This window comes from Muscardinus avellanarius (assembly GCF_963383645.1).
Source record: "Muscardinus avellanarius genome assembly, chromosome: 6".
Taxonomy (NCBI): domain Eukaryota; kingdom Metazoa; phylum Chordata; class Mammalia; order Rodentia; family Gliridae; genus Muscardinus; species Muscardinus avellanarius.
In genome coordinates, this window is record NC_137791.1 from 104,650,744 (window position 1) to 104,663,328 (window position 12,585).

Here is a 12,585-nt window from a genome sequence, read left to right on the forward strand (position 1 = left end):
ATGCAGTCACACACTGAAATCTGCCTTGACAATTCTGGATAGGGGAGGCACACAGGGCCATGGGGATTATCTGCATCCTGCTGCCGGGAGGAAACACTGGAAATCCCAAGATGAGTCCCTGTGTGAAGGAGGCAGAGCCAGGGACATCTGTGGTGGGTGGAGCTGTTCAGAAGCAACCAGGAACCCTACTCAGTATGTCAATAGCATCCCCAAGGAGACACCTGAGATCATCAGAGTCAAAACCCACCTGCGGATCTAGGATGTTTAGACAGCACCTCAGGGACCCCATTAATGGGGGCTTCCCCAGACCTCCTGGAAGCTGTGGTTAAGAGAGTACTCAGGCAGAAACATGCTGGGATTAATGCCAGGGATGCAAATGTTGGCTGTAACCCCGCCCCAACACACACACACCAGGGAGAAAATGGTCTTGGGGGAACAGGTGCAGCTCCTGAGGTAGGGAGGGCTGGGAAGTTGGGGCTCATTCCAGGAAGCAGCCAAGAGTCACAAGAAGCCCAGATGGATGGTCTGATGTCCCCCTTCACTTTCAGGGAATCAGGGGCCCAGCCATTGGGCAGGAGGTCCTGTAAAACTACAGGAGAGGGCTCCAAGATGTAGCTAAGGTTTGCCGCAAGCTGTAATTGGGAGATAGGACCCTTTCCCAACTCCCAGTGCCCTAAAGCAGCAAGGTCAGGGCTGTGACTGTGAATCGGCATCAGCACAAAGATATCAAGAGGAAATGGGCGCTCCTGGAAGCATCGCCTGTACCCCCAGTACAGGGAGGTAGGAGGCCCAAGGCTCAGGGGACCTGATGCTCTCGCCAGGGGCCGAGGGAGCAGGCCTGTGAAGGACAAAGCCTGTTTCCTAGGAGAGAGGCTTTCTCTAGCAATCTCCAAGGAAGGGGAGGTGTCTAGACTTCAGTGGCCTCTATTTTACCTCACCCAACCAGCAAGAGAGAAGAGGGCTAAAGGAAGGGATTGCAACAAGAAAGGCCTGCAAACTGAGCCCTTCTAAGTAAGAACCCCTACATAGAGCAAGCCCAGTCCAGAAAGGAGTGGAGCAGGCACCATGTCTCCTCATCCCACCTCTCCTTCACTAGAAGTTTGGAAGGCCGTTGTAAAGTAAATAAGGCCGCCCAGGCGGTTGCAAATTTAGCCGTGCAGATCAAAGGACAAGAGTCTGCGCCAAGTTTCCCGGTTTCCACACCATTATGTAAAGTAAAATGCAAGTCCATATACAATTTAAAAACACGAGAGAAGTCCAGTATACATGGAATCAGCTTTTTACTGGTATGGTTCTCCCGGAGATGGGGAGCTGAGCAGTCCTGAGCCTTGCAGCCCATCCAGAGGCTAGAAGAGAGGGACCTCCCTTTTTAAGGTATGCATCTGAGGGGGGGGGGTTTACTCATGAAGCCGCCCTCCTCTCGTGAGATACAGCTCGTGGGGCAGAGTCTGGAAGGGACCCCGACTTATCAACTGTGTTTTCTGCTTGGGTAGGAAGTCCTTTGGGCGTCTGTTGGCTCTGCTGCCCCAACAACCATTCCTTTTTTCATAAGTGCTTCCCAGCGCCCACCTGAGAAGCCCTCCCACCCCAACTCTCCAGAATCCTGGGGAAGTTGCGGGGTACTGTGGGGAACGCTCGTCCTACTTCCTGGCTCCAGGAAAGAGCAAATCTAAGCTGGCTATTTAGTTGATTCCAAGATGGGCACACGACTCATTCGGAGTTAATAAAGAGAAGTCCCTGGGACTCTCACGGTCATTGCCTGGAGAGCGTGGCTCTTTTTTTTTTTTTTTTTTGTTAGAATTGCAAAGCTAGTCTAATGTATACTAGAAGATACCGATGACCAACTTTGACGACAGCATTTGTGACAAACTTACCCAAAGAGCCAGAAGAAAGCAGAGGCAAGAGACAGATGATAGACTGGCGGATGGAGGGCTCCTTGGGTGAGTGGGTGGATGGATGGGAGGGATAGCTAGGACCGCAGGCGGACAGACAGGATGCTCAGCGGCACCGTTCAGCATGGGTACAGGCAGGCCTGAAAGAGTCTGCATGCATATGATTTACTTCTGTCCTTATTCACAGGAACCTGTCACTTCGCGTTCTTGTTTAAACTGATTCAAGTTGCATTTTATTACTGGCCACTACAAAAATTCTCAGTAGAAAACTCCAAATTCCTACCCCCTAAAAAAAAAAAAAAAAAAAAAAAAAAAAAAAAAAAAAAAAAAAAAAAAAAAACCTATAACCCAATGTTCAAGTATAGACGATCTAACATCATTTTCAATGTCTCTACACATAGGAAAAGATCATGGTGAGAAAAGAAGGACACACTGAGGAGAGGGATGCCAGTGGCCTTGATCTCAACTCCCTGCTTCTAAACAGAAGGCCTTCCCAAAGATTGCCTGCAGTAGACAAGAAAGTAGTTGATTTTGTTTCCATTGTTTTCTGTAACTCAGTAATTGCATCTTATTATGAGGGAAAGGAGATTTTCCAGGTACTCTTGTTTACAGTTAAGAACAAAAATGTAAGCAGCCTATCCCTTCTCTATAATGACCCCATCAAGAGTTTCAAAAATATTTCGCCTGCAAAGGAGCAAGAGGAGAGCCGAAAGAAGAAAACTCAAACCAGGGATGCCCCTGTCTCTTTATGGCACGTGGGTGACGGTGACACATCCCCTGAGGCTTGTCAGGTGTTGGTTTCATGCACCAAATAACACCCAAGAGGGAGGAGGCCAATGATGCCATTTTATGTTTGAGTAGAAACAGGCCTTTTACGCAGCTCTGGTCAAAACACACAGGATCGTAAAAGGCCTAGGAGTACATCCCAGTAAGATTCTAGCAATGACTGTTTTAGAGGAGCTGCAAAAAAAAAAAAAAAAAAAAAATCCTATGGAGGAGCAAATAAGACAACCTAACTGAGGGGATGGAAGGGGTAAGAAGGAAACTCTCTAAAGCACATGATGTACTTAAATATATCGAAGTGAACCACTAAGCCAAGCATGGGAATGAGGGTTGGGGAGGGATATGGGGTGGGGATTGGGTAGGGGCTACTGGGTGATGTGTGCATGTATGTCCACACAAGTTTTTTTTTTTAACCCCATTTTGATGTATGAATACAACGCACAAATAAAAAAAAAATTTTAAAGAGTAAGTCATGAGCATGTTCTTCCTTATTTATGTATATCTACCCTGAAGAAAATAATCTTTAATACAACTAACTTAAAAACATTAAAGAGTCTCTGTAGACCTAATTCATGTAGATTCATGTACAATGGAGAATTAACCAGGTCTCAACTTTGCCCCAGAGTTAATGGAAAATCACAGTGGTGATTAATAGTCCTTCCTGTATAGAGTTTCTATCCAAATTCTCGAGTGATGTAACCTGGAAGCCCCCACTGTCTAAAAGTATCTCATCTTTCCATATCCTCATTACAAGCCTCTTCCTCCTGGAGATCTGGACAACATAGTGATGCTGTGAATCCGTACGCATGTTGGCCAGTGCAGGGGGAAGGATGAGTGCTGAGATTAATCGAGAATTGGAAGGTCATTGGAAAACAAATCCACACATGAGCCAACTACTCTACAAACACACAAAAGCTTTAAAGTCTGTTCTCTGTTGTACTGACTTTAACATCTTAGAAATTCTATATTCTGGTTATATTTGTGAAACAGACCAACTATTATCACTATCTTTTTATCCTCTTTAGAAAATTTTGTTTTAGTTAAGAAGAACACAAAAAGTAAGGATGTTAAGGGATTATTACATATTTAGTATAAAGGATTCCATTACTCCACAGTGATAGTAAAAAAAAAAAAAAAAAAAAAAAGCATAGGGAAGAAAAAGTTGTTTGTTTTGGTTTGGTTTGGTTGGAATCGGGGGTTGAACCCAAGGGCATACTTCCTCTGCACTATGTCCCCAGACCCTTTTGTTATTATTATTTTTATTTTGGAACAGGCTCTCACTAAGTTGCTAAGGGTCTAAGTTACTGTGGCTGGCCTCAAACCTTTGATCCTCCTGTCTCAGCCTCCCATATACTAGTATTTTACGTGTGTGCCACCATACTGGGCTGAAAAGCAGTTTTTTACATTTTTTAACTTAATTTTGCTTTATGTGGATCAAATGGGAAATGGCATACATTGACACAGTGCTTGGTGCCCCCCACCCTACCCCCACTTTCCCTTTCCCCCCTCCCAACAATGAGTGTCTAGGTTGACCATGAGTGTCTAGGTCCACACTTATACACATATTTGAATGTAGCTCCTCCATTAATCAACCTCAGCCTTCTTCCTCTCCTACCCATCCTTTCTGGCTTTGCTGAGGTTTCCCCTCCATTATCTGGAGTCCCTATGGTATCCCTAATACTCCCTAGTTTGGGCATATTAGAGAAAACATACGTCCCTTCTCTTTCTGTACTTGGCTGGTCTCACTTAACATAATGTTCTCCATGTCTTGCCATCATCTTGCAAATGACATGATTTTGTTCTTTACAGCTGAGTAGAATTCCATTGCGTGTATTTCCCATAATTTTGCAATCCATTCATCTGTTGATGGAGACCTAGGTTGATTCCATATTTTGGCTATTACAAATTATGCTGCTATGAACATGGCTATGCGTATGTTACTATAGTTCTCTGATTTCAACCACTTTGGAAAGATACCCAGGAGTGGTATAACCGGACCAAATGGTGGATCCATTCCCAGTTTTTTAAGGAATCTCCACACTGATCTCTATAGTAGCTGAACTACTTTGCACTCCCACCAACAGTGTAAAAGAGTTTCTCTTTACCCACATCCTCGCCAGCATTTGTTGTTATTGGATTTCTTTATGCTTGCCACTCTGATTTGGGTTAGATGGAATCTCAGCATAGTTTTGATGAAAAGTAGTTTTCTAAAAAAGACATAAGAATGCTAGCTAACAAATGTGGAATGAATAAAACTAGCAACACACCTTTTTTTGCAATCATTATTATGGTTTGGATAGGAAATGTCCCCCAAAGCCTTATACTAAAGTCTTGGTCACCAGCCTATGGCACTATTAGGAGCTGGTGCAACCTTTAGGAGGTAGGGCTGGGTTGAAGGAAGTGGGTCATAGGGGTCAGGCCTTTCCAGGGTGTATTCTGTTCCTTGCACACCCCCTACCTCTGCTTTCTGGCTGCCATGAGGTAGGTAGCTTTGTTTCACCACCTACCATGATGTTCCTGCCATAATACTCTGCCCCACCACAGGCCTAAAAGCAACAGAGCCAAGCAACCACGGACTGAGACCTCTGACACTGAACCAAGAGAAATCTTTCCTCCTTTAAGTTATTTTTCTTGGGCGTTTTGTCCTAACAATGGAAAGCTGATTAATACAAACACTAACACAATTCAGAAGATATTCATGGCCACTAAACATACGAGGGTGAGACATTTTTGGGATATCAACTATCACCACAGTCTCAGAGTAATTTTTCAGATTACAGAGGCACAAAGGGATACTAACAATACATAAGTTTCCGGGATATCACCTTGCTCAGTTATCACCCATAGCGTTATTAGCACTGGGACAAACTGCTCTTGGTAGTGTGCCAAGAGTATCATACCATCACTCATGTGGTTCTCCTAGCTAAGTTCTCCAGCCTGGATATCATCATGAAGAAGCAATTAGAAAAACCCAAACATGAGCCATTCTGCAAATAAATGATCTGAATTTTTCAAAAGTGTTACTGTCATAAAAGACACACAAAAGGCTGGGGAAATTGTTCAAAGTTCAAGGAGATGAAAAAGAAATGATAACCAAATGCAATGTGTCACCTCTGACAGGATTCCACATTTTTAACAAAAACATCAGTAGAAAGGACAGTAGTGGGGATATTGGAATACTTACCCCTGAGCTCTACATTAGACATCACTATAGCACTGCTAAATATCTTGAAGGGCTGTGTAGTATCATATCCCTGTATATAGAAGATACACGATGAGGCTTTTAGGAGTCGAGCCTCATACTTGCCTGCATTTTACTTTCAAATGGCTCAGGGGGAAAAAAAGACATATGTATATAAATAATAAAGCAATGAAGAAAAGATGAGGATAATTAGTTTCCCTGAGTGCAGGACATACAGGTATTTGTTACATTATCCTGTAATTTTTCTGTATGTTTGAAGTTGTTCAAAATAAAAAAGTTGGGGGGAAAACTTGTAAAGAAACTTCTGAGCAAATCTTTTATAAAAAGTTATATGGTTTACCCAAGCTGCATTCTGCACTGCCAAACTCAATTACTTAGCTTCACAAGAATCAACAATTTACATCTAACATTAATTCCACAGTCCTAGAACTGGTCAGGTTTCTCTGTAAAGAACCGGATAGTAAACATTTTAGGTTTTGCGAGCCACATATGAGCTCTTGTTTTGTTTACAATCTTTTAAATAAAAAAGTTATTCCCAGCAAAAAAGCCAGCACACACACAAAAAATGGGCTGACCACAGTAATTGCCAGCCTCTTATCTAGATGAAATTCCATAGAATTCTAGCTAAATAATAAACATAGTCAGGAAAATGAGGCAGAAAATTTCCTTCTGGGAATTATTTTTTAAGACAGTCTGTTCCGGGCACAGGGAATAAGGCGGCTGTCATTAGTGTCTCCCTCCTGGGGTCAGCTTCTGTGAGGACTGTTTCTCTACAGCTTTCCTTTTTTAAGTCCTCAAAGACACAGTACAGTATTTGATTAATATCTCTGACAACACGACACTTGTCACATGATTGTAACTCTGTCGAACTTTAACCCCAGAGCTTTCATGGAACTCTCAGGGAGGGCTCACATCATTTGAGCAGTTAACTTCCAAAGCTTCCACTGCACCCACACTAAGTGAAAACCACAAAGAAAGAGCAAGATGCCGAGAGAGAGACGCATCCATTATAAATTGATAGGGCACATGCACTCGGTTTTATACTTGCTATTATTTGCTGTAGGTAAATACTGTATGTATTTATGTAATAAGCGTTACTGGTAAGGGTCACATGTACAAAACCGTGTAAAGTCGAAGCTCTCCCCGGGTGATTTTGATGCTCCTCAATTTCCATCTTACATCCTGCCAATAGGCATTGTCTTTTTCTCTCTAGTGTTTGGTCAGGTCCACCATTTTAATTTGCTTTCATCTGGTTTTGGTGGTTCCACTAGAGACAACTGCAACCCCCACATCCTGCTGGCCAGCTTCCTACCTTGGAAACTCTCCCGTACCTCATCCCAGGAACCTACCATCCTGTCTCAATAGGGACCATCAGGCCTGATGCTTACATTTTTCCAAGGCCACCACTCCTTCCAGCCCTTCATCCTCTGCCCAGCTGCACACCATGGTTCATCCCCTACACTGCTCTGTCCCACAGTCTTGGTTTTTTGTCCCCAACCCTGCGCTCCAACCATCCCACAACCTCTTACCTTTCTCTACCATAAAAAATCTCAACTCTAGAATCGGGATGGAGCTAAGAAATCAAACTTCTTAAATTTCAATCTTTCTTAGCCATATGACCTTAGCCAAGGTATTTAATCCTCTGTGCCTTCAGTTAGTCTATAGAATGGATATAGAAATAGTACATTATAGGCCACAGGTAAGTTTGAAACCAGGCTCATAAAAGGAAACCAGACACTAGACTCAGAAGGTCCTCTTTTCTTCCATGAGAGATGGTAGCTTTTTCAGATTCATAAACAACCCAAGACATCTTTTGGTGAATTAAGAGAATGGGGTCTCTACACGATTGCAGCTAACATTTAGAATATGTCCAATGCAGACAAAATGATGAGAGTTTGTGGAACAAAAAGAAATACACGCCAACACTGTTTATGTATATACCACATGGGGTGATAATAGTAACACAAGACATCAACTGAACTTGTATTTTGAGTAACACAACGTTGGAAAGATATAATTTTTAAAAGAGAACTATTGAACATGAAGCCCCCACTCTAAGAAAAGCTAAACTGAGCAGGCATGGTGGCGCACGCTTGTAATCCCTACGCGTGGGAGGCGGAGACTGGAGGATCGCGCAGGTTCCAAGCCAGCTGCACGCGCTGGCTTAGGAGACCCTGTTTCCCAATAAAAAGTATAAAATAATTCTGGAAGTATAGCCTGGAGGTAAAAGGGTTTCCAGGAACCCCTGTGCCACGAAAGAAAGAAAGAAAGAAAGAAAGAAAGAAAGAAAGAAAGAAAGAAAGAAAGAAAGAAAGAAAGAAAGAAAGGAGGGAAGGAGGAAGGAAGGAAGGAAGGAAGGAAGGAAGGAAGGAAGGAAGGAAGGAAGGAAGGAAGGAAAGAAGGAAGGCAGGCAGGCAGGCAGGCAGGCAGGAAGGCAGGCAGGCAGGCAAGCTAAACTGCATAGATTTCAATATCTGAAATTGCAGAAAGTTCTTATATTTTCAATGTTGCAACCTGGGTGGTAGCTGTGAGTTAGAACCCCTTCATGAGCATTCACAGAACCATCTCTGGTTTTGGAGGCAAGAACAGCCTCAGGATTCTCATCTGTTCTTCACAGACAGGTGTTTGAGATCTGTGTGGACCTGGTGTCCAGGCACCATCCCTTCCCCAAGACTCTCCAAGCTGAGGCTTCTGCCTCTTGTCCCCTTCCATAAACCAGCTCATAATCTGGAATGGTGCACAGCCCCCTTCTTGACAGATTGGCCTCAGGAGACAAATCCCAGACAGTACACCTGCTGATCTGAGTCTGGAGGGACATCCTCTTCGTCCACTGTTCCCAGCCTTTGTCCTGGGTCACGGTTTTGGTGCTCATGGCTCTGCAGGGCCTGCACTTAGACATTTGTTTACATCTGTTTTCCCTGGGTCCCGAGCCAGCGTTCTCTCCACACCCTGCCCAGGCTCCTGCTCTTGGCCTTTCTTGCCTCAGTCTACCCAAGTGGTGCCTTCCTCCTTAGCAAATTCTAAGCTATGCCCACCACCCGGACTCCCACTGGGGAAGCCAGGACTCAATCTTTGTTCCTCAAACTCCAAAATGTTTGATCCTCAAGTACACGCAGTGGGTATAAACGCCCTGGCGAGAGGATTTACACAAGAACACACTCGTCTTGAGTTTTGTCCCCACCTAGACAGCGACCTTTGTCCATGTCTGCCATTTTGGTCATTTCCCTCAGCCTCACCCTCAAGCTGTCAGCAGTCCTTGTCCTTTATTTATTTAAAGAAGTCCCAGACTATCATTGTACCTCTGTGTTTCCCAACCACAGCCTGGACCTGAATCCCTCCAACCTCAACACTTTCACGTAGATGAATGCATTTGTAAAAGAGCCATTGTAGCCGGGCGTGATGGCGCACGCTTGTAATCCCCGCACTTGGGAGGCAGAGACGGGAGGATCGCGCAGGTTCGAAGTCAGCCGCGCGCGCTGGCTTAGGAGACCCTGTTTCCAAATAAAAATGTAAAAATAGGTCTGGGAGTGTAGCCTGGAGGTAGAAGGGCTTCCAGGAACCCCAGTACCACCAAAAATAAAAAATAAAAAATAAAAGAGCCACTGCAGACAGTGCCGCCGCATACACAGACAGACTCCAGCCTCTGACTCAGCAACTCAGAAGAAACAAAGTCCGCATGTAAATGCCTCTAGATCCTGAGCCTCATCTCCAGACGAGCCCACTCTAAATCCAAAGCCAGGTAGGCGATATTCCCACCAGTTAGATTTATTTATGGGAATGGGGTGGAAAGTAAAATACCTACAGGGTCTCTGGAGAAAATATTAGGTGAATAAAAATTGGTCCCAAAGACCCACTTCAACGGAGCCAAGAGCAGGAGCCACGTCCATGAGATCAGCGCCCGGCGGGTGTGTTAACGTGAGGAGAGAACCCAGCCCAGACTCACTGGAAAGCAAGCGCCAGCACAGAAGGGAAGCATTTTGGAGCTGGTGTTGGCGAGAGGGGAGCTAATTATGGCTTGTGGATGAGCTCCAACTTAGGTTAATTCAGGAAAGAGAGATGCTAAGGGAAATACAGTCAGAAGATGGGAAGACGGTGATGGACACAGGAAGAAGGTTATGGAAACAGCAACCTGGGAATTTCAGTGTTCTCTGGACAAGGGAGGAGGGCAATGGAGAGGCAGAAAATGCCAGTATAAACTATTTTGAAAGGTTCTGCACAATGAACCACATTTGCAAAGCACTGCACAATCTTTTAAAATACCTTATCCACATTATCCTGTTGACGTTCATGAAAAGCCTATGAAATGAAGGGGTTTTTTTGTTTTGTTTTTTTTTTGTGGGTCTGGGGATGGAACCCAGGGGCATTCAACCTCCAAGCTACACCCCCTGCCCTATTTTTTATTCTTTATTTTTGAAACCGGGTCTCTCTGAGTTGCAGAGGGCTTCACTAAGTAGCTGAGGCTGTCCGTGAACTGCGATCCTCTGGTCTCAGCCTCCCGAATGCTGGGATTACAAGCGTGCGCCACCATGCCCGGATGGCAATTCTTTTTTTAATCACCATTCAGAAAGAAGAAAAAAGTGAGGCCCAAGGAAGTTAAACGATGTAAGAACTGAAGTAATGACTTGAACTTTTAGTTTCCAGGCCCCAAGTCACATGCTTTTTCAACTTCATCAGACAATATTCTAAAACTCACCAAAATATTTGTCCACTCTGTGTAATTCCTTTGACATAAGGTTCAAGATAAGACAAAAGAGATGCTATTGGGAAAGAAATCAGAACAGCGCTTGTCCCCAGGGCATTGTGATGCAGTGGGTCGAGGTGGGGGGCAGGAGGAAACTCACCCTTTGAGATACTGACTTAGGTATAGGTTACATGCATGTGCATATTTAAAACCTATCATCTAACTATTCATTGAGGTGCAGGATGTTGGGCCGTATGCATTGCATCTTAATAAAACATAAATCAGTATCCAAACCATTGAATCTATTAAACAAATTCAATTTTCTAAATCTCGAAGCTTAATGTCCATATATAGTTAGCTTATTTTGTGTCTAGAATCACTTCACAGAAATCTCTTAATTTTATTGCCACAAAAGTACACTGCGACAGAGACTCACATCAAAACAGAAAACACTGCTGTTATCATCCACATTTGAACTTTGCCAACCACACAAATGAAACATATTCAAAAGGCCTTCATGAAGGAGGTCCGGTAAGTGACATTACCTCACATGGTTTTAAGATGTGATGAGAATCAGAAGCCTGTTTCCACTTGGCATAAGCTGCTTTTGTTTAAGGTTGAAAAGGGGAGAAAGCTGCTACTTTTATCACAACTAGGTCTACACCCTCACAGTGACCTGGGCCCGAATTCCCACTTAGCAAAAGCTGGTGGAGCGAAGGCAGCAGTTACTCCTGTTCCATTTTATTTAAGGTTGCCACAGTCCCTACCACTCCCTGTCGTGTGCCAAGACTCCCTAGCTGCTTGTGTTTCCTCACTTGTCAGGTGATTTTTTTTTTTGTTGTTTCATATTCATACTGTGAATAAATTCTTTTTTTTAAAATACCAGAGATGGAACCCAGGGGCATTGTATCTCCGAGCTATACCCCCAGCCCTTTTTATTTTTGAAACAGGCTCTCACTGAGTTGTGAAGGGCCTCATTAAGCAGCTGAGGCTGTTCTCAATCTTCCAGTCTCTGCCTCCCAAATGCTGGGATTACAAGCATGCACCACCATGCCCGGCAAATTTAACCCCTTTTTGTCCTGACATCCCAGATATCATATTTGTCCAATGACCTGTTTATGGGATGTCTTATCTATGTGGAGATTTCACATTGTCCTTGGGTCTCAATTACAGAGCCATCTGTTTTTTTTTTTCATTCTTAAAAAATCATAAAGCTCTCATTAATGATTTTGAAGTTATTTTAATGCACCTGTGTCAATTTCACTGAAATATTGGCAGAATTGAAATCTTGGAACTTAATGGGTTACAAATAGCACATTAGAAGTTTATAATAAACTGAATATATTAAGAAAGCTTCTTTAATAAAGCCAATGAAATACAGGCTATACTTACTCGCAGAGAAGAATTCCATTTTCTAGTCCCGTTCGAAAATCTTTATCACCAAAACTTCTGCCAGTTACTTGCTGGAAAAGAAAAAAAAAAAAAAACCATGAATTTTTTCTTTTTTAATCAGGAAGTTCAATTAAAAAAATTCAAGAACCTTGAAAAACATAGTAACATTCCAAGATGAGGAAAATTTGAGAGGCCTGAACTTCCTTCCCACGTGTAATTTTGCCCAGATCAGCTAAAGTTAAATTTAGTCTATTTCTTTGGAGCTTTTTCTGTCTGGCACCTCATAAGACATCCTGTTCTTCCTGATGAAAATTTGTTGCTTTTAGGGATTTAGCCACAATAAGTTGAGGCCAATATATAATTTCATAGTGAGAATCATCTATGATTTTCACTTTGCTTTTGAATTTACCATATTTTACCAATCATTCATATAGATTACTTTATTCTCAGAAAATCCAAATAAGTTTCTTTTCTTTAAAGAAATGACACAAGAGCAGTCCAAAGGAAACAAAATGGTCTCACATTTTTAATCCAATGTTCAAATTCTATTACAAAACATCATTATTATTCTTAATCACTATTATTCTTATCTTGTTAATATCCTCTCATGCTTACTTGAGAAAAGGTAAGAAAAC

At 43.0% G+C, this 12,585-nt stretch overlaps 1 protein-coding gene across 1 annotated transcript in view; it reads right to left on the reverse strand.

The window, feature by feature from the left end:
• LIMCH1 (LIM and calponin homology domains 1) overlaps nt 1-12,585 on the reverse strand; it is a gene marked incomplete at both ends in the record, with an annotated part of 360,621 nt that overhangs the window by 206,512 nt on the left and 141,524 nt on the right. The window contains one exon of the mRNA XM_080697252.1: nt 11,951-12,021. Within this exon, the coding sequence (XP_080553378.1) occupies nt 11,951-12,021 (71 nt within the window). The remainder of the gene's footprint in view (nt 1-11,950; nt 12,022-12,585) is intronic.